Source organism: Callorhinus ursinus, unplaced genomic scaffold (assembly GCF_003265705.2).
Source record: "Callorhinus ursinus isolate GAN/ISIS: 27379988/994484 unplaced genomic scaffold, GSC_fseal_2.0 scaffold30, whole genome shotgun sequence".
NCBI classification, from domain to species: Eukaryota; Metazoa; Chordata; class Mammalia; order Carnivora; family Otariidae; genus Callorhinus; species Callorhinus ursinus.
Window position 1 is genome coordinate 15,662,610 of NW_027397092.1, and position 25,821 is coordinate 15,688,430.

General features: G+C 37.0%; 1 protein-coding gene across 7 annotated transcripts in view; it reads right to left on the minus strand.

Annotated features, from left to right (window-relative positions):
- RAPGEF6 (Rap guanine nucleotide exchange factor 6) overlaps positions 1-25,821 on the minus strand; it is a 195,020-nt gene that overhangs the window by 165,680 nt on the left and 3,519 nt on the right. For 6 of the 7 annotated variants that reach the window (XM_073878621.1, XM_025860756.2, XM_073878623.1 and 3 more), the window contains exons 2-4: positions 7,506-7,576; positions 6,218-6,274; positions 1,819-1,902 (exon numbers count right to left, since the gene is read on the minus strand). In XM_073878621.1, coding sequence (XP_073734722.1) covers positions 1,819-1,902; positions 6,218-6,274; positions 7,506-7,576 — 212 coding nt within the window. Of the gene's footprint in view, positions 1-1,818; positions 1,903-6,217; positions 6,275-7,505; positions 7,577-25,821 lie in introns of those variants that run through there. The other variant, XM_073878622.1, reaches the window with a different exon arrangement.

Sequence of the window (25,821 nt, forward strand, 5' to 3'; positions counted from 1 at the left end):
CAATGGACGGGGGTGGGAGGGATGGGGTGGCTGGGTGATGGACATTGGGGAGGGTATGTGCTATGGTGAGCGTGGTGAACGGTGTAAGACTGATGAATCACAGACCTGTACCCCTGAGACAAATAATACATTATATGTTAATTAAAAAAAAAAATGAGATGACCCATACCATCTATCAAGTAGACTATACCCTGATATTTAAATTTAACAGTTTTGCAACTAACAGCTGCAACTAAAAGCTTTACTTTAAAAGTCTAAAAGTCTCTTCTCAACATTATTGGAAATAAATCGGTAAAAAATTATGTTTTTACATCACCAAATTTTAATATTAGGCCCCCCAAATCTTAGTAATTGCTTAGAGAATAAATTCTTTAAATTCAATTAACATAGAGTGTATTATTAGTTTCAGAGGTAGAGTTCCGTGATTCATCAGCTGCATACAACACCCAGTGCTCATTCCATCACGTGCCTTCCTTCATGCCCATTACCCAGTTACTCCACCTTGTCTCCCCTCCAGCAACCCTGTTTCTTTCCTATACTTAGGAGTCTATCATGGTTTGTCTGTCCCTCTGGTTTCATCTTGTTTTATTCTTCCCTTTTTTTACTAACCAGAATCATGCTGTATGTATTGTTCTTTGATGTGCTTATTGGAGATGTTCTCAGCCTAGCACACTCCTTTTAGCCATTCTCTATTCCACAGAAATAGATGTTTGGGTTGCTTCATTTTGCTGTTTTAATTATGCCCACTTTTGTGCACAAACTTGAGCACAGGGGCTGCAATTTGAGGGGAAGAGCGTCAATTTGAGCCCGTGGCAATCTGAGGTGAAGGCGTGTTGACTTGGCATTGAGCAGGTGGCAGACCATGCATGCTGACTCGGGCAGGAGGGTGGCTAGACTGTGAATTTGGGACCCACGGGCCGATGGCATCGTGTGTGACAGGGACGTGGCTGGTTTTGCTTTTAACTTTTGTTTTTCTGGGAAACTCGATCTCTCCTTCTATTCTAAATGAAGGCCTTGCTGGATAGAGTATTCCTGGCTGTAGATTTTTTCCTTTTAGTGGTTGGAATTTCTCATGCCACTTTCTAGAGAATAAATTCTTGAAGAACAGTACATGTGACCAACCACCCTTCTCTTGTTTTACCTAATAATTATGATGGTGATAATTAACAATTACTTATAAGTCAGGCACTCTTCTAAGATATATATATATAAAACTCATATATTCCTCAAAACTAGTCATGATTAGGTAATTTGCCCAAAAAGTAGAACATTAGACATGAACTCATGTAGTCTGGCTCTCGAATGCCCCTTCTGTTGAGAGCTTTGAGTGGTAGAGATGCTAAAACTTCAGAGAGACACTTCAAGTAGGTACTCTTGTACTCATTTTACAAAGACAACTAAAATTTGTACAAAGTCGTACAAACAGTAAGTGATAAATCAGGACTTTAATCTAGTTGCCTTACTCAAAACCTATTTCTTAACTATTAAAATAGATCACCCTCTCTATAACCACTAATAGTAGCAATAAATCCAAAAACCATCAGATAAATCAGATCAAATCTCATATAAAAATTAAGGCCAAATAAAAGATACTATGTCACGATGTAAACTTAAAGATTACACCCTCAAAAATATGAATTGTCAGTTGTTTCCTAGTACTTCCAATAGTACCAGCAAGCAAGCACATTCATAAAATTTATCACCTACTGAGAGAAAATATACATCCTACATAAAACAGTTTAACATTAGAGATAAAATAAATAGTTGTAATATTAACTTTGCCTGCCACATACTCTAAAGCAGCAAATGTAAATGTACCTGCAAGGAGGCAAGACCATGGAGTCTTTCATAAGCACAGATCCAGAAAGCAGGATATACCAACATCTGGCAACAGTTTCTGAACTGTTAAAATAAGTAAAATTAATGAGTAAATACACACACGTATTCACATGTATATGACTCAAAATAATACATAACATGACTCAATACAAAGTACATAACATGAAATACATTCTAAAAATATTTAAGTCATTAAAATTTAATGGAATTTTGGGAAATACTGTTGCCAAAGGTTTTATACAGACCATGTTCATATGGGAAAAAGTGTTATCACTACTTTAAGATACAGACTTCACAAGTATATGGTTATTAACTCAATTTTATTAATTATACCATTAGCTTCACCTTCTTCATTTTTGTGTAGTGGATCATAACACCTGATGATTAAAGCTTAAACACTGTACTACATCTGTACATCATAAAATCCTGTTTTGATAACTTTTATATATATTAAAGACTATTACTTGAAATTCACAAGTTCATCAATGTTGTATCTTCACTGACAACTATAATTTGAATCATGATCTATTTCTTTTAAATTTTATTGACATAAAATGCCTACCAAATCTTTCATTTTATATGTGTTTGAAGGATAAAAGAATACCAGAGACTTAAGTTTATCAGCATTTTAGCTGAGTTAAATCTCTAATGGAAACCAGAATCTTGTTAGTGTATAAACTAACCATTCTGTCTTTCAAATATCTTTATTTACCATACCTAAAGTTTTAATTAATTCCAATATGTAAAAGATTCTACTATCTATAAAACAAATCATTTCTATGACCTGGAGATTTTTATCTATCTAGATATCTACTTGACATGTCAACTTGAACATCTAACAGAGAGAACTCAAACTCAACAATTTCAAAATCTACCTATCATTTCCTTCAAGCTTGTATCTTCTCTGCTATTCTCTGTATTCAATGAATACTGCCATCCTCCACCCAGAAACCTAGGCTTCTAAAACATTCCACATAGCACTCAGGGTAAGCTTTCTAGGTCAATCCTATTACTGACCATAAGAAGGAAAAATTGTCAACTTTCCAGTAGGTACGTTATTATTATTATTTTTTAAGATTTATTTGAGATAGAGACCACGCACATGTGCGAGTGAACAGGGAGGACCAGGGGTCGGGGGGAGGCAGGGGGGAGAGAGAAAGAATCCTCAAGCAGACTCTGGGCTGAGCACGGAGCCCAATCCCAGGACCCTGAGATCATGGCCTGAGCCAAAATCAAGAGTCTGCCAGTTAACCAACTGAGCCACCCTGGTGCCCCTCCAGTAGGTACTTTTAAGTTCTTTTTTAATATCTTCGTCTCCACTGAGGGAAGACCTAAATGGCTGCACATCTCCTACTTAAGGTTCTTTGTTTAGAAATTCTACTTCCTTTTTCTTGTGAAATATGACTTACAAAGTCAAGGAGGAATAAAATTTAAAAAAAATGCCAGAAATTAAGACAGAAGAAAGTTAAGTGGATGCCACCACAAGCCTCCAATTTTTATCTCACTTAACTGAAGGGGTCACAAAGTTGTCAGTAACTTCTATTATAAATATAGGAAAAATCCTGAAGTTCACTCCCACCACAAAGAGAACCATGCCAGCCCATGAATAAGAAACTGGTCAGACCTCGCAAAAAAAATTCACTCTCAGAGCATGGTTTGACAAAGCATCTGGCTAAGTAAACCCAAGGAAAGCAAAATGCTTTCATGTGGGCCATTCTATCTCCTTTCTCTGGGCAAGCAAACTCTAGCCCAGAGAAGGAAGGCATACTTAATCTTGTCAGATCTTATTCATACAAAGGCTTCAGATACTCCCAAGAAAAAGACAAAAAATCTTAAGATGGTCTCCACCTGCTTCTCCAGACTCCTCTCTTGCTGGTTCCTCTTCTTTCCTCATGGTGCTTGAACACACTGGTTTACTTTCCCTTTTTCTACCAGGCTGCTTCCCAGTTCAGATCAACCATACACACTCTCTTCTCTGCCACCACCAATCTCTGAATTTAAATTCTTCGTTAACTTCCACATTCTTTTTAAATTCTATTATTAACCAGATAGAGATCTGTGTAACTCCTGATATTTTTGGAACAGTTTATTGAGGTATAATTTAAATACCATAAATTTACCCAATTTAAGTGCATAATTCAATTTTCATGAAACTTAAAAGAACTGTGCAAAGATCACCACAATCCAGTTTTAGAACACTTCTTTATGTTCTTAGCCAATAACATGCTCTGTCTCTATAGATGTGGCTTTCCTGGACAGTTCATATAAATGGGATCATGTAATAGATGGTGTTTCTTCCTTGCTTCTTCCACTTAGCATGTTTTTGAGTTTTATTCATGTTGCAGTATATATAAATGCTTTATTCCTTTTTTATTGCCAAATAGTATTCCACTATATAGATACATGACATTTTATTTATCCATTCATCAAAAATTTTGATCATTTCTGGTTTTAGGCTGGAAATACAAATAGCACTACTAAGAACATCTGTGTACAGTCTGTATGCGTATGCTTTCATTTCTCTAGTATAACTATGCAAAAGTGGAATTAGTGGGTCACGTGGTAAAATTGTTTAACTTTTTGAGAAACAGCCACTGTTTCCTACAATAACTCTGTCATTTAACATCCACACCACCAACACATGAGGATTCCAGTTGTTACCTATTGGTGCCAATACTTGCTACTCTCTACATTTTTGACTGTGGCTATTCTAATGGCTGTAAAGTGACAGCTCATTAATTTTTGTATGTATTAATTTAGTATGATGTAAGGTAAGGGTCTAAATTAACTTTTTGCAAGTAAATACTCAATTAACCGAACATCATTTGCTGAAAAACTATGCTGTCCTCTCTGAAATGCTTTAGCACCTTCGTCATAAATGAACTGTTCATCGGTGGTTCCTTTTTAATCCTCAATTGTGTTATACCCACACTACGGACAAATCTTAGCTGGAGGCCATTAAAAAAAAAAAAAAAAACTTCCTAAATACAAGGGTTTACTTCTGGGCTCTCAAATCTGTTCCAATGATCTATTTATCTATTCTTTTCCTTGATAGCACTTAAATATGTTTAACTCTTAATTTTCTCTACTCCACTCAACAATAAGCTCAATAAAGACAAACACTATGTCTCCCCACCACGCTACACAAAGGTAAGCATAATGTATAGCAGACAAGCTATTAATAATAAATGAATGGATCAACAAATGAATCAAGATAGGTATTAAAATCCTTATGAGTCCAGTTTAATGCTTTCAAAAAGTGATTAATATAATGGGCTGGTAACGAAACACGAAAGTTAATACCATCCCAATATACCAGGTGAATCTATATAATAAGAGGTCACCGCTGCCAAAATTTTTAGAAAGAACGTAGTTAAGAGTATTTTCATCATCTTGAGAAAGGTAAAGACTTTGTTTTTTAAGTAGAACATGAAAAGCACTCATTGCAAAAGAAAAACTGAGGAAGTTAGAAATTTTTCCTCTCCAAAGGATGCCTTTAATAGAGTAAAAAGGAAAACCACAAAGTGGGAGAAGATACATACAATGTAAGTATCCCAACAAAGGACATGGATACAGAATTCATAAATAAATTTCTACTAATCGAAATACTACAGAAAACCCAATTAAAAAATGGTTAAAAACTCAAATCAGATTTCATAAAAAAGCTATCCAAATAGCCTACAAAAACATGAAAATCATTCATCATCGTCAATAAGCAGGGAGATATAAAATAAAATCACAGTGAGATAAGATGAAATATGTGAATCAGATACTAATGTCAGATTCTCCTAAATTTGATCACATGTATTTCCAATAATTCTATTCCTAAGAATATGCCCAACAGTAATGACTATATAAGGGCACAAAAAGACATGAACAAAATGTTCGTAGAAAGTTTATTATTCACAATAGGAAAAAACTGGAAACAACCCTACTATCTATCAAGAGTGGAAATGATAAATGAATTGTGTCATTTTTACACATACGGTAAAGCAGTGAAAAATAATTAATGCAAAAACACAGAAGAATCTTAGACATTTATCAAGTTAAAAAAAAAAAAAAGCCTAACCAAACAATTTTTATCTATGTGGGGTTCAAAATGAGTTAAAACTCATCTATGGTGATGGGAGTCAGAACTGGATTACCTTTCCAAGAGAGGTGACTAGAGCCTCAGGAGAGCTGAAATGTTCTTTCTCTATATTCACCTGGTTAACAGTTACTAATACATACTATTTTATTTATTAAACTTTTTGTGCACTATTTCAGTTTATGAATATATTTCAACCTACTCTAAAGAAATTCCTTCCAAATAAATTTCAATGCTAAAAGTCAAAATTTAAACATTAAAGCTATTATTTTAAGCTAATTAAGGACTTACCAAAAAAGAATTTGATTGCCACTGTATCTCTCATAGCGTGCTCTTGCAGACATTAATCTTAACATATTAAAAAAAAAGCCAAAAATTTAATGATTTTATCAATTTTGTTTTAAAAATACTGTTATAATTACTTCAACAGAAAATTATCATATCAAATAATACATATGTTAATAAAATTAAATAAAAATAAAAAATAAAATTATCATATCTACCACTAACTTCACTTCTCCAAGAGTTCAGAAATATATACATCTAATGCAGTATTTTCAAAAACATCAACTGGATAATATTAAGAGGCAACAAATATAATACTATTATGTACATTGTATAACCTGCCAATTCATACTGAACAATGTTCCTTTTCTGTTACGGAAAAATACACGTTTGTCTGATTCACTATTGATTCCTCCTGTTAAGAAATTACTGGCGGGGGGGGGGGGGGAGTTCCCAACAGATGCATACACACACACATATCAAAGTCTGTTGAATACACACACACACGTGATTGCATTTAAAAATCCTTTAGTATTACTAAATGCTCTAGTTTTCAGCTTTCTTCTTCCAGACACATGCTGACATCTGAATTACGTTATACAGAAAAGAGAAAATAATAGGCCCTAACAATTTTATTTTAGCAATCTGGTCTAGTCCCTAACCAGAAACTTAAACAAGGGCCAGAAAAAGTAATGGATGATCTGGTTATGGAAGGAACCTACACTTCAATTAATGTTATGCAAAGTTACTACAGTAAACACTTTACAACACTCAAAAGTGTTTTTATAAATGTAATCACAATGACATAAGGTAGCAGGAAAGAAATCTCATTTTACAGAATAGGAAAACTGGGTTTGGAAAGTTTATGGGTCTTGTTCACAGGAGCTCATACCAGATCAGGGGTTGTGATCCTTGCACTTTAATACAACACTACATCATACCTTGTCCATCTTAAGCATTTGACATAATATCAAAAAGAATTACAGAAAGTTAACAGTTTTGTTTTCACTGGCTAGCAAATACTGAACACTGTGTTTTGCTTCAAATATTCTCATGTAACCCTCAAAACACTGTAACAAAGATAATCTCATTGTCTTTATTTCATCGAAGATAAAACTGCAGCGTAGATGTTAAGATTTGCTCAAGGCCCCGTGACTAAGGAAAACTGTGATGAGAAAATCCAAAGTCCTAAGCCTGTCCTACAAAAAGCCCCCAAATAATTTGGCCCCGTAATTAACCAAACCCATTTGAATAACTCCATCACAAAAGCTCTTAAACAGAGCATCACACTTACCTAAGCTGATGTTCCCTGAGATTTGATAATATTTCCATTCCATGAAGATAAGAATAAATAATATTTAAATCCTGGAGAACAGAAAAAAATTTAGATTATTTTTCAAATGTATTTTTCAAAATATCTTAACACCCCACAATTCCAATTTTAAGCCAACAACTATTTATGACAATACTATTAACTATGGAAGATTAATAAAATCTCTGAATTAAAAGAAATCTGAAAAGGTAAAGAGCTACTTCCACTCATACAGGAACCCCTCCCTCTTCAGGATAGCTGACAGCCTCTACTCAAGCAATGCCAGAAATCAAAAACTTCTCATTTCATATGAAAGTCTATTTCATTTCTAAACAGATATAACCCTTCTTCCTCAGTGACACCCAACTATTCAAAAAGAATTACCATACTGTCATAAGCTTTTAATTTATTATTTCCTCCAGATTATGCAGTCTCAGTATTTGCAGGTTCCACATCTTTAAAAGCATCCTGGCTAACCTCCTCTGGACAGGACCCAATTTGTCAATATTCCTCTAAAAATATGACTTTCTAAAAAATCTCTTTCTAAAGAGACCCAAAGTGATATTAATCAACCACTAACAAAAAAAGTCCAGTGGGACAATCCTGTTACTGTGTGAGAGAGGCAGGGAACTTTTCTCTAGTCCTCAGATAACTAGGTATCAAAACTCCCAGTATGATACAGTATAATCTCAGCCTAGAGGAGCGGCAGAGTAAAAGGCAGAATGCGGAAACAGCCCAAATTCCTGACAGAATGGTCTACTTTACCACTTATGTAGAATGCTGGTGCACAGAGATTATAAACAAGCTTAGATTCTCTATATAAAAGGTACCTCCTTATTCTCTTATAAGGAACAATGCCTTTATACCAGGACAGGCAACTCCCCAACACTGCCCTCCTGCTTTGACATGCAATTGGCTAAGAGAATTATCAGATGACAGAAGAAAAAGACAGCTAAGACAACCTTTTTAACAGATTAATAAGAAAACATGGAGTCATTAAGAAAAAGAGCCATAATCTGTCATTCCAAAAATTACAACTAGTAACTAACCATGATAGATTCAATGACCACACCATCTCTGCTAAATCCTTAGGAAAATGGAGTGAAAAATATTTTTTTCTATATACATATACAAAGGAAAAATTAAAAGGGAAAACCATAACAAATGAGAAAGGTCTATAAAATTCTTGATGACAGCAGGTAAGAGTAGTGATATGGTAAATTAATATTTCCAAAGATGGCTACAATGGTATTTGTCATCTTATATGCTCTTTCAATAGGACCTTACCACTCCATCAAAAATTGGAATCTTATGTGCCTTCCCCAAGAACCTGGTTGGTCCTTTGATTTGTTCGGATCAAAAGAATGTGGCAGAGGTAAAGATGTGTGACTTGTACAATTCAAGTACCCTGAGACCACCAATGATGTGAGGAAGCCCACTAGTCTCTCATGGAGAAATGCCACGTGGAACAGCACCAAAGCATCAGATATGTAAGTGATGTCTTCTTAGACCAGTAGATGAATGGAACTGAGAGAATGATCCCAGTTGAGGTTCTGTGGAACAAAAGAACCAACCACCCAGTAAAAACCTTCTGAATTAAAGTAATAAAGTCCTTGCCAAAGTCTAGCTCATAGTGAACTTACTGAGCTTGCAAATCCATCTAATAGTCCCTCTCAAATTCCTGATTTTATAATTAGAATGTATATACTTGTTAGTTAAAATAACCCCCAAAATGGGTCCATGATATAGTGGAAAAAGCCAAGTGGAAGCCTCCGAAATTGCAAATATCCCATTCTCCAGAAGAAAACAGTAAATAAAAGATAATATTGCTTCCATATAGGCAAAGGACAGCAAAGACTAGGGCGTCCAGTAAAGAGTATTCAATGGTGAAGGTCCCTACCATATACTGTCCTCAGAAAGTAAACGTATCCTTAAAAAAAAAGCTTACAAATTGCCACAGACAACCACATTCCAACCAATAGTCTCAACATAACATTGTTGCTGGAACTGATTAAGCCTCAGGTATTGATTTGGTGAATACATTTTTTTCCATTTCCATTACAAAAGATCATCAGAAACCGTCTGCATTCATGTAGGACAATATTAACGTAGTTTTTCCTTAGGGCTATTTTAACACTCTCACTCTCACTTGATCTGAGCCAAAAGGCCAAGAAGCGATTAACTCTGTCACTCTAACATAACACAATGTGAAAATATCTAGACCTTCTGACCCATTACATAGTTGCTATCTTGCTGAATGGACAGAAAGAACAAGAGAATGACCAAGAAGAGGCTGGTACCCTGGAGTCCTTGGTAACACACGCATACTCCAGAAAGTGGGCAATAAACTCCATGAGGAATCAAAGAACTATCACTTGCGTGTTTTTAGGGGTGCAGTGATCAGGGGCACTTCAGGACATCTCCTATTAACAAAATGTTGGGGCTTCAACTTTAGGTCAAGATAGAGTAAGAGGGACTGGACTTACCTTCTACCGTAATCAACTAAAAATCAAAATAAATATATGAAACTTTTTTTTCATGAGGTAAGACATCAGGAAACAAGACCATTTAACACCTGAGAGAAGAGAAACAAATGAGATGATTCACGTGATGGTACCTTACTGCCTGCCAGTATCTTTAGTTGAGGAGAAGGAGGGTGCAGTCTAGAGAGCAGAAACTGGCTAGAGTTTGCAGAATATGAGAAAGCGTGTTACACAGGGATAAAAGTATGTTCTGGAAACCTACAGAAGGTGCTCAAGTCTTAAATTGAGTACTGATCATCCTATCAGGTGGAAAAAAAAAAAAAAGAACTCAGGGAAAGAACTATTTGAAAGAATTAAATAAGTCCTCAACCAGGAATGATTTTTGTCCCCTGGATGACAAGAGCAGTATCTAGAGACATTTTGGGTTGTCACAATTTAGTGTGGAGGTAGGGAGTGGTGCTACTAGCTTCAAGTGACTAGAAGCCAAAGATGTTAGTAAACATCCTCCAATGCACAGGACAAGGACCCAGAATAAAGGATTATCTGGGCCAAAATGTCCACAGTGCTGAGGTGAACACCCTGGATCAGAGGGAACATATACCTAAAACTTACACAGGGACACAAAGAGTTCCTATTTCCATCAGGCAGAATAGAAAGTCTCATAATTCACCGTGCATTTAGTTGAGTACTCAGAAGGCTTTGGACTCAATATTGGGGCAAAATTAAACATAGATTAAACTCTACTCTGGCACTACAAACACAGCTCAAAAAAAAGCCCAAAAGAATCAAGTAACTTCCAAGTCACTTAATTGTGTCCCAGAACAAAGTTGAGTAATATTTATAAGAAATATGAAAACCCCAGTACATAAAAACATAAAAGATCACAATCTCTGGTATTCAATCAAAAATTACCAGGCATGCAGAGGAGGGAAAAAATGACTCATAATGAGAAAAATCAATTAAAACCCATTTACCAATTACACAGATAACAGAGTAAGAAAAACCATTTAAAACTTATTAAAATTATATTCCATATATTCAGGAAGATACAGAAAAGATTAAGCATGTAAGAAAGGACATTAAAAAAACTTCACAGAGATGAAAACAGTATCTGAGATGTATAATACACTGGATGGGATGAATAGCACAATAAGACCTTGCAGAAGAAGAGGTTAATAAACTTGAATACACAAGAATAGAAAGCAAAAAGAAAACAGAAAAAGATGGGAAAAACTTGAACAGAGCACTAATGAATTGTGGAACAACTTCAAGCAGCCTAACAAAACTGTAACTGGTGTCACTTAAAGGCAGAGGGAGAACAAAGGAAAAAAAATGAATTATGGAAAATATCCCCTTTTTGATGAGAACTATAAACTTACACATCCAGGAAGTTCAACAAACCCCAAGCACAAGAAATACTAGGAAAACAGCACCAAAGCACATCAAGATTAAACTGCTTTTAAAAAATGATGAGGACAAAACTGTAAAAGCAGCTCAAGAAACAAGATAAATTACATAAAGATTAGAATTACAGCAGGCTTCTCGTCAAAAACAATGCAATCCAGACAACTACTGTAGTAAATCTTTAAAGTCACAAAAGAAAAACAATCTATCAACCTAGATTTCTATTGCCAGTCAAAACAGCTTTCAAAAACAAAGGGAAAATATTTTTCACATACATAAAGTCTGAATGCATTAATCACCTGCAGACCTACCCTATAAAAGAAATGCTAAAAGTCCTTCATAAAGGAGGAAAAACAATACCAGATGGAAATTTGAAACTACACAAAGAATGAAGATAAATGAAAATGGAAACTACATGGAAAAATATTTTTTTCTAATTATTTAAACAATAATCAGCTTAAAAAGCATTAACAAAAAGGGCACCTGGGTGGCTCAGTCAGTTGAGCATGCCAGACTCTTGGTCTGCTCCAGTCATGATCTTGGGGTGATGGGATAGATCCGTGATATCCCTGCTGGGCTCTGAGCTCGTCATGGATTCTGCCAGGGATTCTTTGTCTCCCACCTCCCTCTTCTAGTGCCCCTCCCCCTGCTTGTGAGCATGAACGAGCTCTAAATAATAAAATCTTCAAAAAAATAAAAAACATTAACAAAAAAGATGACAACAAAAATGTGCTGTGGGCTTACACTATGCATACAACTAAAATGTATCTCAGTAAGAGCACAAAGGACAGGAGGTAAAAATGGCAATGCACTGTTGTAAGGTTCTTACACTACAGGTGAAATAGTATAATCTCACTTGAAGACAGACTGGGATAAATATAAGATGTATACTGTAAACCTTAATAAATCTCATATTTTGTAGATATCCTTGTATTCTCTCTCATATAACATAACACATCCTTGTGAATGAGAATATTAGTTCTCACCCAGTCTGGGTCTTTTTATTTTCCCCCTCTCTCCTTTTTCTTATAGGTGTGGCCACACATACATAGCTGCTGGGGCCCCACCCTTTATGTTAAAAGTCATCATAACCCAAAATGCCTATCCTATGGAAATGTGCAATTTATTTCTGACATAAAGCTAATTTTGTTTTAGTGGCAAACAAGTTAGAACTCCCATAATGTGACCTGCCAAATGAGGATGGGCTAGTGTCAAAAAGTGCCAGAATTTTCTCAGATTCTCCACTAAATTTATGTCATATAATTTCTGTTCTCAATTCAGAGGACATTTTGGGAACAACATCGATAACGCCACTAATAGTTGACGAAGAATTTGGAATTCACTTCTCAATTTTAAACTCTAAGCAAGAATATAATTCACAAGTTCTTGAAATATATATGTGATTCTTCAGTTCTCTGCGTAAAGACAGGCTGACGAAGTTTATCAATTTTAGATTCTAAAAGCCCTGGGCGCCTGGGTGACTCAGTTGGTTAAGCGACTGCCTTTGGCTCAGGTCATGATCCTGGAGTCCCGGGATCGAGTCCCACATCGAGCTCCCTGCTCAGCGGGGAGTCTGCTTCTCCCTCTGACCCTCTTCCCTCTCGTGCTCTGTCTCTCACTCTCTCTCTCTCAAATAAATAAAATCTTTAAAAAAAAATAAAATAAAATAAAAGCCCTTCTTCAAATATCTGTAAGTTTTTACTGTTAGTTCCCTTCAATTTTATTTCAGAGGGACAATGTGGCCAAATGAACATGTAGTTCTCCAACAGCATCTATAAATGCTGACTGCGTGGACCCAAATAGAAATATTAGCATTATTCCTATCAGGGGTTGGCAAACTTTTTCTATAAAGGGTAAGATAGTGAATATTCTAGGCTTTTTAGGTCATATGAGTTTTGTCACAACTATTTAACTTTTCCTTTGTATCATGAAAACCTTAAAAATGTAGGTAAATGAATGGATGTGGCTGCATTCCAAAAAAGTCTTATTATAGAATAGTTGGTAGGCTAATTTGGCCCGCAGGCCATATTTTGCCAACTACTAAAATGCAGATGGTCAAAAATATCCACCAAGGAAGTCAAGCCATGAATGAACTCTTTAGAGAATACTTCAGCTTATGAATTTTGGTGGAAGCTGAAAACACCAGATTTTCATTTTTCCAACCTCACATAAAATTAGGGCATGGACAAATGATCCAAGTGCTACTAATCAGACACACATGTCCAAAACTTAGAATACAGTGGTACTGACAAACAAGAACTGCACACAATCCATGTTGGCAGTTAGTGGTAGCAGCAGGGTCAGTCAACATATGCAGTATATAGTGTAGGTGGTCAACAGTCCAAGTAGTGGACTGCTTGGGTTAGGAGTATGAACATGGTTGTCTAGGCCCAAGTCTACTTCTCCAGTAATCCCAGCAATTCTGTAGCTACCCAGTATCCTTTTATACCTTTTCTTTAAAGTGGACAGAACTGGGCTCTGTTTCATTTAAGTTTACAACCCTGACAGACCCTTAGACCAGCACCATCAGCCTCACTTCGGAAACTGGTAAAAATGCAAATTCTCAGGCCCCATTCCAGACTTAGTTAATCAGAATCTCTGGTGTAGCTCCCAGCAATTTGTGGTTTAATAAGGGCTCTAGGTAGTTCTGATGCATACTAAAGTTTGACAACCACTGGTTGACAGGTAGGATGTATGCCACTCTGTTATTTGGCTGATAACCTATTAATGAGAAAGGGAATTCATCACTGAGATGCCTAGTAAATCCTGGTCCCTACGTTTGAGGGTCATAAGATGCTAAGCACTCAAGAAAGAACAGAAAAGACGCTCCCAGAACAAAGGACGATTATAGTAGTAAACTGGCTAATTCTCCCACATGATGTGGGTGGTTATGGTATTATGTTTAAATGGGACAGCAAGTAGTTGTTGACTGTGTAAAGCTGGGCATAGAAAGGAGTTTCTTGTAGGTTTTTTTGTTTTGTTTTAAGCAGGCTCCACGCTCAATGTGGGGCTCAAACTCACAGCCCCAAGATCAAAAGTAGTATGCTCTACCGACTGAGCCAGCCAGACACCCTGGTTTCTCATAGTTTTTGTACCAACTATCTCTGAGACAGGCTTGTGGTAGTATTATCAGGCTTGGTGTGTCCAAGACCAATAAAAGCTATTATAGAAAGTCAAAACAAATAAAAAAAACTTGACAGAAACAGGCCGTAAGTCTTATAGATACTTCTTGGTAGTAAAAAATTTAAATGGTACATTCAAGGAGGTATTAATCATTTACACAGTGCACACTTGAAAGCTGCTCTGCAGAGCCTGAAAGAGGGAGGTCATGATGAAGATGGAAAAACTAGGAAGTCATGACATTTCAGATCAGCAATACCAGAATGAGCCACCTGTCCTGAAACTACAATATACTGCAGAAATTAACCAGAGCTATTAGAAGAACAAATACCAGCTCTGGGTTAGGGAATAAAATATCGGGTTCCACTTGGGCAAAAAATGGTGAGGAAGCGGTGATGACTCAGAGCTTCCTAAAACAGATCAACCATACCCTCTCAGCCAGTTATGTGAGTGAAGGTGGGCAAGCTGAGGTGGGTGGTAATACTGCCATCCTACAACAAAACAGCTCTCTTTTTACACCCTTCAAACATTCCAAACCTAATGAATTCACTGTAGGCATATCCTATTGGTTCAATTTCATTTTAAAATGAAATATTAAATTCTAATCTGCAGCTCTGTATGAGGAATTAACAAGATCCTTTTAAGTATACCTTCTAATTAAGGAGATTGTGCCAAGGCAGTGTGCTGCTCCTGGAGTAACTCCATCTTTCAATTCTACTGATGGCCATTCTACACATGCTTAGAAACCCCAACCAAAACTTGGAAAACTTATACTGGAATGCTTAAAGTAACTATATTTTTCTGTTTCTTCAACTCTAAAACTAATGAATTTCTTGTCATCACATGCAACTTTCAATACATCAATTACTTAAAATACTCATTAATGAAGATATTTTACTCAATTATCTTCTTCTTCACCTGGAAAGCAAGTACATCGCTCGAATTTTAACAATGAAAAAAAATCTCAGGGTGGATCCTAAGAGCAGTACAGATTCAATTCCAAGATATATTCTGCAGCTACAGGTCTATACATAAACACTTATGGTGAGGAATCCTCTACAAATCAATGTTAGGCTGAAGATGGAATAACAATGTAGTAAACCTGGAAATCTGGAGACAGACCTGGGTTCAAACTATGCCTTTATCAGTTACTAACCAGTTATCTTGGATTATTTGCTTAACGTTTATTCTCTGTACAAAAGGAATGACAAAATACCTCCCTTTGAACATTTTATGTTCAAAGGTAAATGTTAAGTGTGTAGCGCAGAGACTATCACATGGTGAAGAGTTAACAAATGTTAGCATTATGTGTTTATATATAGGTACGCATTATAAAATTACAAAACAATGATTAAATTACATTCAGCACACTATTAAAGCTATTTTTAATGTTTTTCACAATAGCTCCAAGCTAAAACACCATACATTAAACATAGAATTCTATTCCATTGGTTTTCTCATCCATGTGGTGTAAATATATTCTGCAAAATGGCAGTAAAGAGCTACACAACACTTACGACACCTGGAGCCCAGCCCCTTGTTTCTAAATACCATTTCCTACTAAAAGAACCAGGGTTCCTTGGGTAAGTGGCTGATTTCAACTAGGACACGGAAAGTACAAGCCTGGAATATCTTTTTGTGCCAGAAAGATTACTTAAAGACTAATGGGGTCATGTCCAAAGGACACAGGAGAGAACTTTGAAAGGGCTTCCACTGGCTAAATTTGGGGTAATCTAATAATCAAAAAGAATGAAAATATTAAAAATACAAAAATAATCCTTGAAAGTCTTTTTTTTTTTTTTAAAGGAGAAGGAGGACAGGGAAAAGTGGGAAAGTTCTTCTATAACTGTAGGAGAAATATACAATTAGAAAATTATCACTTTGTAACAGCAAAGTAAGTTATTTAAGCAAAGATCATCAACATGCTAAAGCCAATGGGTCCAACACTGTTTAAAGACAAGATATTTATCTACCCTTTGGCAAAGTATCACCTCAAGGATCAGTTCAAACTTGCAGCACTGTACCTTTACAACAAAGAGATACAGGTAATCAAATTTTGCATCCCCCATAACGGAAAAGAACAGATAACGTGCCTTCTGATGTGACAATATTCAAAGTACAGAACATCACGGAGAGTCTGGCTGGCTCAGTCGGAAGACCATGTGACTCGATCCCAGGTTGTGAGTTCAAGCCCCAGGTTGGGTGTAAAGATTACTTAAGAATAAATAAATAAACTTAAAAAAAAAAAGTACAGAACATCACCCATATAGTTCCTCAAGAAAATAATTTCACCTAAATCTCACCATGAAAAACTAGGTGAAATTAAGTTATGATGTATTTTTTTTTTTTAAAGATTTTATTTATTTGACAGAGAGAGACAGCAAGAGAGGGAACACAGGCAGGAGGAGTGGGGGAGGGAGAAGCAGGCTTCCCGCCAAGCAGGGAGCCCGATGTAGGGCTTGATCCCAGGGCCCTGGGACCATGACCTGAGCCAAAGGCAGACGCTTAACGACTGAGCCACCCAGGCGCCCCCAAATTATGACACATTCTAAAAGACAACCGGCCAGATTCTTCCTAAGTCATATTTATGAAAGAAAGAAAAAGGCAGGAGAACTGTTCTCTCTTAAAGAAGACTAAAGGCACCTGGCTGCCTTACTCAGAAGAGCATGTGACTCTTGATCTCAGGGTTGTGAGTTCAAGCCCCACACTGGGTGTACAGATTACTTAAATAAACTTAAAAAAAATAAAGAAGACTTAAAAAACCTAACAACCAAATATAATGTACCCTGACTGGATCCTAGATTGTAAAATATAAGAGACATCTTAAAGATATGGTGAGGGGTGAACTGTTATCAGGTCTGCAGTTCACTTTCAAATGGTTTAGCAAAATAAAGTATATGCTAGAGAGAAGGACATAAGATAAATAAGGCAAATTATCGTTCTGGGTGAAGAGTATATAGTACAGGACCAAAAAAAAAAGGGGGGGGGAGGATACTATTCTTCCCATGTTTCTGTAGTTTTGAATTTCTCAAAACAGAAAGATGGGGGGTAACACATGACTGTTTCCTGTTTACTCCATAGGGTGACAGACATTTCTAGCTTTCCCTAAACTTCAAGTCTCATTTAATGACCTGCATTCTTTTTTTCATTATCTGTTCCTATGCATCCCCAATCATCACCATATGTTGACCTGTGTCCATGACACACTGCTCCCAGGAATGTTCTCTGGAAACAGGAATGTTCTCTCTCCCAGGAAAGCTCACCTCGTTCCATCACTGTATCAGAATTTAGTCTTATCTCACTATACATCTGGGTATACATTTCTTAAAGTAAACTAGAACTTTTTATTTGTAGATTAAAATACATTGCTTAACTAAATTACCTGAACATTAAATTTTATTAATAAAAACTCTAACACTAAAAAGTTATAGCGTGAAATTTTTAGAGATGAAAATCCCAAATATTATGCTTACACATTAGAACTCCAATAATTAACCTCTGAAATAATGTATCAAAAGATCAAGCATCTAATTTCTTCTAAGGTCAAAGTTTAGGCTGAAGTTCACCTGTCTGGTCCCACTATGTATTATGCAGTCACCCAAGATTAATTCCAAGTTTCACATGCACTTTTCTCTCTCCATAATTTTTTTTATAGTATTTGCTGACATATTCATCACTCATTCACTCCTCCCTCCTAAAACTCTTTTCCTCCCATCCCTTCTGTAATATGGTTCTCTCTGGGTTCCTGTCCCGATGGAAAACATTTAGTAACAACTACAAGCACATAATGTGAAATTAGAACACCTAGATTTGAATCCTGACTCCATGGTTTCCTAGTTGTGTGAACTTAGACAAGTTAGTCTGTGATTCGGCTTCCCTATATGTAAAATGCGGATAACACCTTCTATCAGAGTGTTTTTGGAAGGATTAAATATGTATAAAGGTTTTTTTTTTTAAAGTGACAGGCATCTAATAAGCACCACAGCATATAAATCTTAGCCGTTATTATTGCTATTATTACCTTTCTGCTCTAGGTGCTCCTGAGTCTCCTTCACAGGCTTTGCCTTATTCCCTTGAATGTTTATAGATGTTCCCATAATTGCGACATCCACCCTTTCTTTACTAGAGACTCCCTACTACCAGTAAAATCCTCCACATCCATAGTTTCAACTACCATATACATGTTAATGACACCCATATTTGTATTTCTAGCCCAGAGCTCTCTAGCAAAACTTAGAACCTACACATTCTAGAGCATAATGAAGACTTTCACCTGGGAGATCCATCAGCATCTCAAATGCAATAAATGCAAAGCTAAACTCATTATTTATACTCCTGTGTCTTCCTCCTAGGTTCCCTGATTTAGGTGATACACTCTTCTTCAATGATTCTGGCCAGAAATTTGTCAATTCTATTTAATAAATGTCAACTCTATTTCACCATCCCACCTGGAGCAATTTGGGGATTTATTATTTCTCACTGGGTAACAGAAAACAGCCTGCTTGCATCTAAGTCTGACACCCTGTAATCCACTCTTCATAGTCCTGCCAGAGTTATCTTTCCAAAAAGCAAATATAAACTTCTTAAAGAGAAAACAGTCCTTCATGATCTGGATCCTGGCCATGCCTCTAGCGTCCTATCTTGTACTACTCACCTACCCAGGCAACTTGCACGTTTGTGCCAAGCTCATCTCGTAGCCTTGACAGATACTGTTCCCTTTTCAGGAAACACATACTATCCCTTCTTCACCTAACATTTACATATTCTAATCTATACTCAAGTCAGGATTCCCTTTTCCAAAACAGCATGAATGACACCTGCCTACTCCTTACTCTTCTCTCCCCAAAGTCCTCCTATACACTCCTGAAGGCTTCATTTCACATCTATCACAGTACTTCGGCAGTATTTTAACTGTGTATTTGCCTATCTCCTCCCATAAAGAAAGAACTTTAATCTTGTATCCTTGGTACTTAAAAAAGTACTTAAAAAACATTTACCACACAAATATACATTAGGCACTCTTCCGCAAAAAAAGTATGTATTCAACGCGGCCTCGTTTAAAGAGCTCATAAATACTCCCAACTCCAGCTGGCACTTGTGACACAAACTCTTTGGTAAAAACAATCTGTGATGAAGACTTTTCCTATTACTCGAATGCTTTTAAAAAGCCAAAATGGAATACACTACCACCCTTTGAAAACAAAAGTTTAAGTTATAAAAGAGAATGGTGTAAGAAACCACTGGCACAGATATCAAGTACACCTGTTTTCATCCTACATAAAACTTGAGAATTCTAAACTTCCATTAAATTTACACAGCACCTTTAAGTACTGCATATAGCACAGGGAAGATAAAACAAGGCAAATTTATTCAGGAAAATATTAGGCATCTGTAAAGAGGACTAAAGTTCAAAGCTTAAAACATAACCTAAAGTTCACTGTTCTGCTATAAAGAAAGCAGGGGGGTGCTACTAGACTGAGGAAGTTACTGATGAATCATGTGACCTTGAGCAAGACATTTTACCTCTCAGGAGTTCAGTTCCTTATCTGTATGCAACTCTTACCACCAGCTCTTGACCTCGCCAGCTACACTATTTCTAGAAGTGCTATATACACAGTTCACAAATACATGCTGGCAACGTTGCTACTTTAGCTGCGTACTAAGTGCCCTGTCCAATGAGCCCCACCATCTCTGCCACGTGACAAAGCCTGAAGCCCGCCAGCTGCCAAAGCTTTAGTTTATGGCAAAGTAGTGGAGAGGGCCTAATACTGGAGAACACCAAACAGGGGCTGCGTAGGCCTCCATAATCTCATGTTCTCAATAAAGCGGCTTGTTCACTTTTTATTTACAGCAAGACCTCAGTTTAACAGGTCCAGGGTCAAGCCAAATAATAACCACAATGTTACAGAGCTCACAATCACTCCATCCCTTCCAAAGAAGAGGACTTCTCATCATGCCTGGCTGCTCCTCACTTTTGTTGAATTCTCTTGGGGAAGCTCCTCACTCTCTTCAAAACAAAATTTTATGATGTCCAAACTCCTGAATGGCCACAGTTTTTTTCTCAAGGTAGGAATCTCTAATACATGTACAGTGAGATGCCTAGAAGAGATGCTGTCTAATGAAGGCCCCATCCAGATCTATATTCTCTTTCTATCCAGTTGAGTTTACAAATGACGGCTACAGGGCCCCACAAGGATAAATAAGTTCTTTTACTTCCCAAAAACCCTCTGAATGTGCATCTGCTGTAGAAAAGCACAAGAGAATCTTTGTTCTGCCACCCTCAGGGATGTGCACAGTGACTCACTCTAAAATGATTCCAAGCACAATGGTGCACTTTCGCCAATTCAGAAAAAAACCTCCACAAGTGTACATTTAAGGATTATTCTAAATTCTGAAATGGATTAAAACTACAAAAATACTACGTTTTACATTCTTACAGTCCTAGCCACCTCTTCAACTTTTTCCAACAAAAATACGCTAGGTTTGTTTTTTTTAAAACCTTTTTCTGACTGTAAAAAGGTAATTATATTAGCACCTAGCTGAGCATGTAATTTTTGCCCAGGAACAATTTTAAGTCATCTGGTTAAAATCATATGAGCAATTAAAACCGATATTTATCTTTATTTCTCTCAGAATTTCCTGCACATTTGTTTTTCGTGTGTGTGTCTTAAAAACCGTACAAAAAAGAAGTTCCTGTTTCAAGGTATGACATTTCTTCTATCTGTATTGTTTATGAAGAAGTGCCAGGTAAAACAGTCTCTTTATGGCAACTGTACTTTATTCATATTTTAATTAGAGTATTAATAGCAAATTTGGCCATTTTTGCCAAACTTCATCAGTCTTTTAATCCCAGCACTTCAAATATTAGACCAATAGAACCACCACTAAAAGAGGGAAACAGTATTTTTCACATTCCTTTTCTTTATTAAAGTCATTTACAAATATGTGGATACCTACTATGTCCTGAGTATTGCATACTATGCACTGGGACATTAGGATACTTTGTCTTCAAGGAGCTCATATTCCAGCCACATAGACAAACACGCAAGTAATCATACCACAGTAATTACTATGGTGCAGGAAGGTGTGAACTATCCTGGGAACACTGAGAAGGAGTGGAAAAGTAAGGATATCTGCAGTTTTGCAGATGAGCACTGGAGATGACACACTTCAGTGAGGAGACTGAACTTGCCAAGTCAGCGGATGGCTTTCCAGTCAGAGGAAATGGCAAGCTAATATGTACGCTACCCTTTATTGAGTGTTTATTATGACAGGCACTTGCTAAATATTTAGTCCACACAACAATCCTAAAATGATATTTGGTCTTAGAAAAGTTAGGCAACTTGCCTAGGATCACTCAAAGTCTCAGTGCTGGAGCCTATGTCTGAAGTAGTCTTACCCAAATGCAAAATCCAGGGCTATAACCACTGCTATAACCATACTTTCCAACCTGTATAAAGCATAGTGACAGGAGACTATGACACAATGGACAATGCTTCTCACCTGTCTGTATATCAGAACTACTTAAGAAGCTCTCTGTAAGTCCTAATGCTTAACACTCCATTCCAAAATGTTCTCACCCAAAAAATAAAGGGTAGGCATAGACATTCAAAAAAAAGTTCCCTACAATGAGATATATAGCCTAGATGGAGAGTAAGGTGTTTCAGTTTTTTAGGAAGCTAAAATGCATGTGTTTGGGGGAGGGGATGATAAGACTCGAGTGCCACGCAGAAGATCATGGAGGACTTTACCTCTATATAAATTCACAAAAAGTACTTGCTGCCTTTGCTTTCCTGGGTCTTATTCTCTTCAACCCACTGCAATCAGGATCTTTATTCATCAGTCCAGTGAAATCATTCTAATAGACATAATCCAAAGAATTTATAAGTCCTTCCTTTTCTTAAACTCTCAAAGTATCTGACATTAGTGATTAGGGATTTCTGTCTGAAAAGCCCTCTTGTAGCCGCACTCTCATCCTACCTCTCTAACAATTCCTTTTCACTCTCTTTTGCAGTTTTCTTTTCCTTGTCCCATCCTTTTAATAGTGGAACACCCAAAAGGGCTGTCCTACTCTCATACCGCTTTTCACCCTTGTCATTCCTACCAATCTCCTGACTTCACCTATAACCCTATAGGCACCTATAATGCCAGAGACTCTCACATCAACTCAGACCCAGAGCCTGGTTTAACCTGAAGCTCCAAATTCTTACAGAATATCCCTACCTGTATCACTTGTATGGAGTCCAAAACCACTTCCAAAACTTAATCTCTTCCCACCCTAATTCTGCTTAATAACGCACTCTTAAACAGGGCAGTTACCAAAATCAACAATCTAGAAATCACCTAAACTCCTGTTTTGCTCTTGCACCCAGTCCAAACCTGTTTCCAACAAGCAAAAGACAGGAAGCCAGACTTAACCTGGGGTATTAGGGAACCTTGAGAGGAACATAAGGGCACGGTGTATCTTGGCCTTAAATGCAGCTTCTGGGGCTGAGAAGCAATTATCTCAAAAGTAGGTATGAACAGAGTGAGGCAGACAATTCTAAAGGGTAGCCAAAAGGGTGAGTTAGGAGAGGAAGGACAGGCAGAGGGAGATCAAGGAAATCACCCAGACAGGTGATTCAAAGTCCAGTCCAGGGGTAAAACACAAAAAACCAAGTCCTCTTGGTTGCTACAAATAGTATACATCGTATGATTGCACTCAAATGAAGTTCAAAAGTGGGCAGAACACATTTATGGTAAAAGATGTCAAAAAAGTGCTTTCCTCTTGGAAAGGGTACCGATTGGGAGGGGCAGAGGGGGAGTTTCTGGAGAGGTGGTAATATTCCATACCCCAATTTGGGTGGTAACAAAATAGATCTGTAAAAAATTAGCTAGCCATCTAGTTAGGATGCATGGACTTCATCTTATGTGTATAATAGTCCATTTCAAACTTTTAAGAAAAAGCCTGGTGGGAGGCAGATACTCCCACTTCCAGTCAGTGACCACTTGGGCCAATTGTAGCTCCTCACGAACTCATTCTCCCATAGACAACTGCCTTATCTCACAAGTGAACTACTTCATTTGTTTCCTATAACCAGGACCCTATCTCCTGGTTTCCCTGTCATCCTGATATAATCATTAATAGTCTTCTCTTTCATTCATAAACATATCCTGGTTTGGACAAAATGTATGTTCACCCTACCTATAAGCCTTTCTGCTTTAGTTATAGCACCCCTCTTCTCCCCAATACATCTCCAACAACGCCTACAGAGTAATCTTTGTAAAGCTGATCTTATTCTCAGGCTTTAAACCCTCCAATGCTTCTCCTTTATTCGTAAAATCAAGTTCAAATCCTTGAAATGATTCAACCCCCTAGTATATCCAGCTTTAACATTTAACCCCCAACACACCATACACAGTATTTTGCAAAGTTTATTATCACATCCCTTCCAAGAAGATTTTTAGACATTTTTTTCCAGAATGCTGCCCCACCCCCAATTAAATCTTTTAAAGCGATGAACCATACTAAGGTCTAAGATTTTTTCACTACTCCCCTAAAAAATAATTCTTGTGGGGCGCCTGGGTGGCTCAGACAGTTGGTCAATTAAGCTTCCTACTCTTGATTTTGGCTTAGGTCATGGGATTCAGCCCCATGTAGGGCTCCCCACTCAGGGCAGAGTCAGCGTATCCCTCTCCCTCCCCTTCTGCTCCTCCCCCTGCGCGAGCACACATGCTCTCTCTCAAATAAATTTCTAAAAAATAGTAATAATTTGTGTCCCTTTGGGGATATCACCCCAACTGGGAATGCATGCTTACAGAGTGGCTTCTTGTTCTACACATACACTTTTCCTTCACTCTTCTTGCTCTCTGCCTGGAATGACTTCCCTTCTAGATGTCATCCAGACAGCTATTCACCATTTTTAAGATTCCATTAACTGCTCCTCAAAGTTTTTCCTTTTCCCACTTGCAGTCCAAAGTATCCCATTGTCACTAACAACCTTAACATTTTACTGATGTTTCCATGACCATCTCCTAACTCACTGAAGAACAGGGACCATATCCAATTTCTTTCTACAACACTGTATTTTAGTATTATGTCTGACATATTTATTAAATGAAAGGACATATTAATTTTATTTACCTAGGTGAGATAATACAACTGTTTACCTCAGACAGCCCCTCTTTAACCTGTTATTCTGACATAAATATTAATAGCACCTCTTTTAACTTGCAAAAATGATTTGGATAACTTATTGCTAACTTATCTAGGCAGTGGGCAATTCTCATCAAGAGTGAAACATGATGAGATGTATTAAAAAGTAAACTGTAGCAGTAAAATAACAATAAATAAAATGACTCAAGTACAATAGTCAAAGGTAAAATGATGTAAGGGCCTGAACGAGGGTAGCAGAGCACGGGAAAAAAAGGTAGAAAGAGATTCAGGACATAAAATCAACAAGGTTTAGTGGCCAGTTGGACAGAGAGAAGATTATCAAGGAGAATCAAGAGTCGAAACATGAATTTCTAGCCTGAGCAACTGGGGCAGTCACCAATAGAATATTAAGAGGGAATGATGAGGCTTCAATTTAGGACTACTGATTAAAGAACCTGGAGGACAATTTAATGGATGTATGGATCCAAAGCACATGAAAGGGGGGGGGTAAGAAGGACCAGGTGTCAGCCTATAAACATTAAGTGAAGTCAAGTTGCTGAATGAGGCTTCCCAGGAAGTACAAATCAACAGTTCTATCGATAAAAACTATTATCTTTTTAACAGGAGGACTATACAAAATGAATTCTAAATTTTGTTTTAACACATTTATTCATTATTTAGTACATGCAAAGCATGATCTTAAACACTTATGGAAATAAACCCCAAGAGTTAAGATAAGGAGCTCACTCTGAGGTAAAAAAAAAAAAAAAAAAAAAAGAAAGGTTATCGACAAAGAATGGTGTTGCATATGGACTGAGTTGAGGAAGGGCCAAATTCAATTCCTTAATTTCGACTGTACTATCTTTAATTTTGCTAGAAGGACTCAGAATGAGTACCTTAACAGCTTTCATTGATACAGAGCACTTAGCTTCGCAGAGTACTTAAGTCTAAAAATTTCCACTTAAAAAAAAATCTTTGTGAAGTGGAAAAGGAAATCAGAGAACTAGCTCAGGAAAGACAACGGGCTATGAAGCTGGAACTACGAAGTAGGAGAAATAGAAAGAAAGTAAAAACTGTGTTAGAACACAGTTCTAAGTGATATATACTGTCCAACACGATTCCACATTCCATGTCTGGCTCACTAAGATTAAGTCTG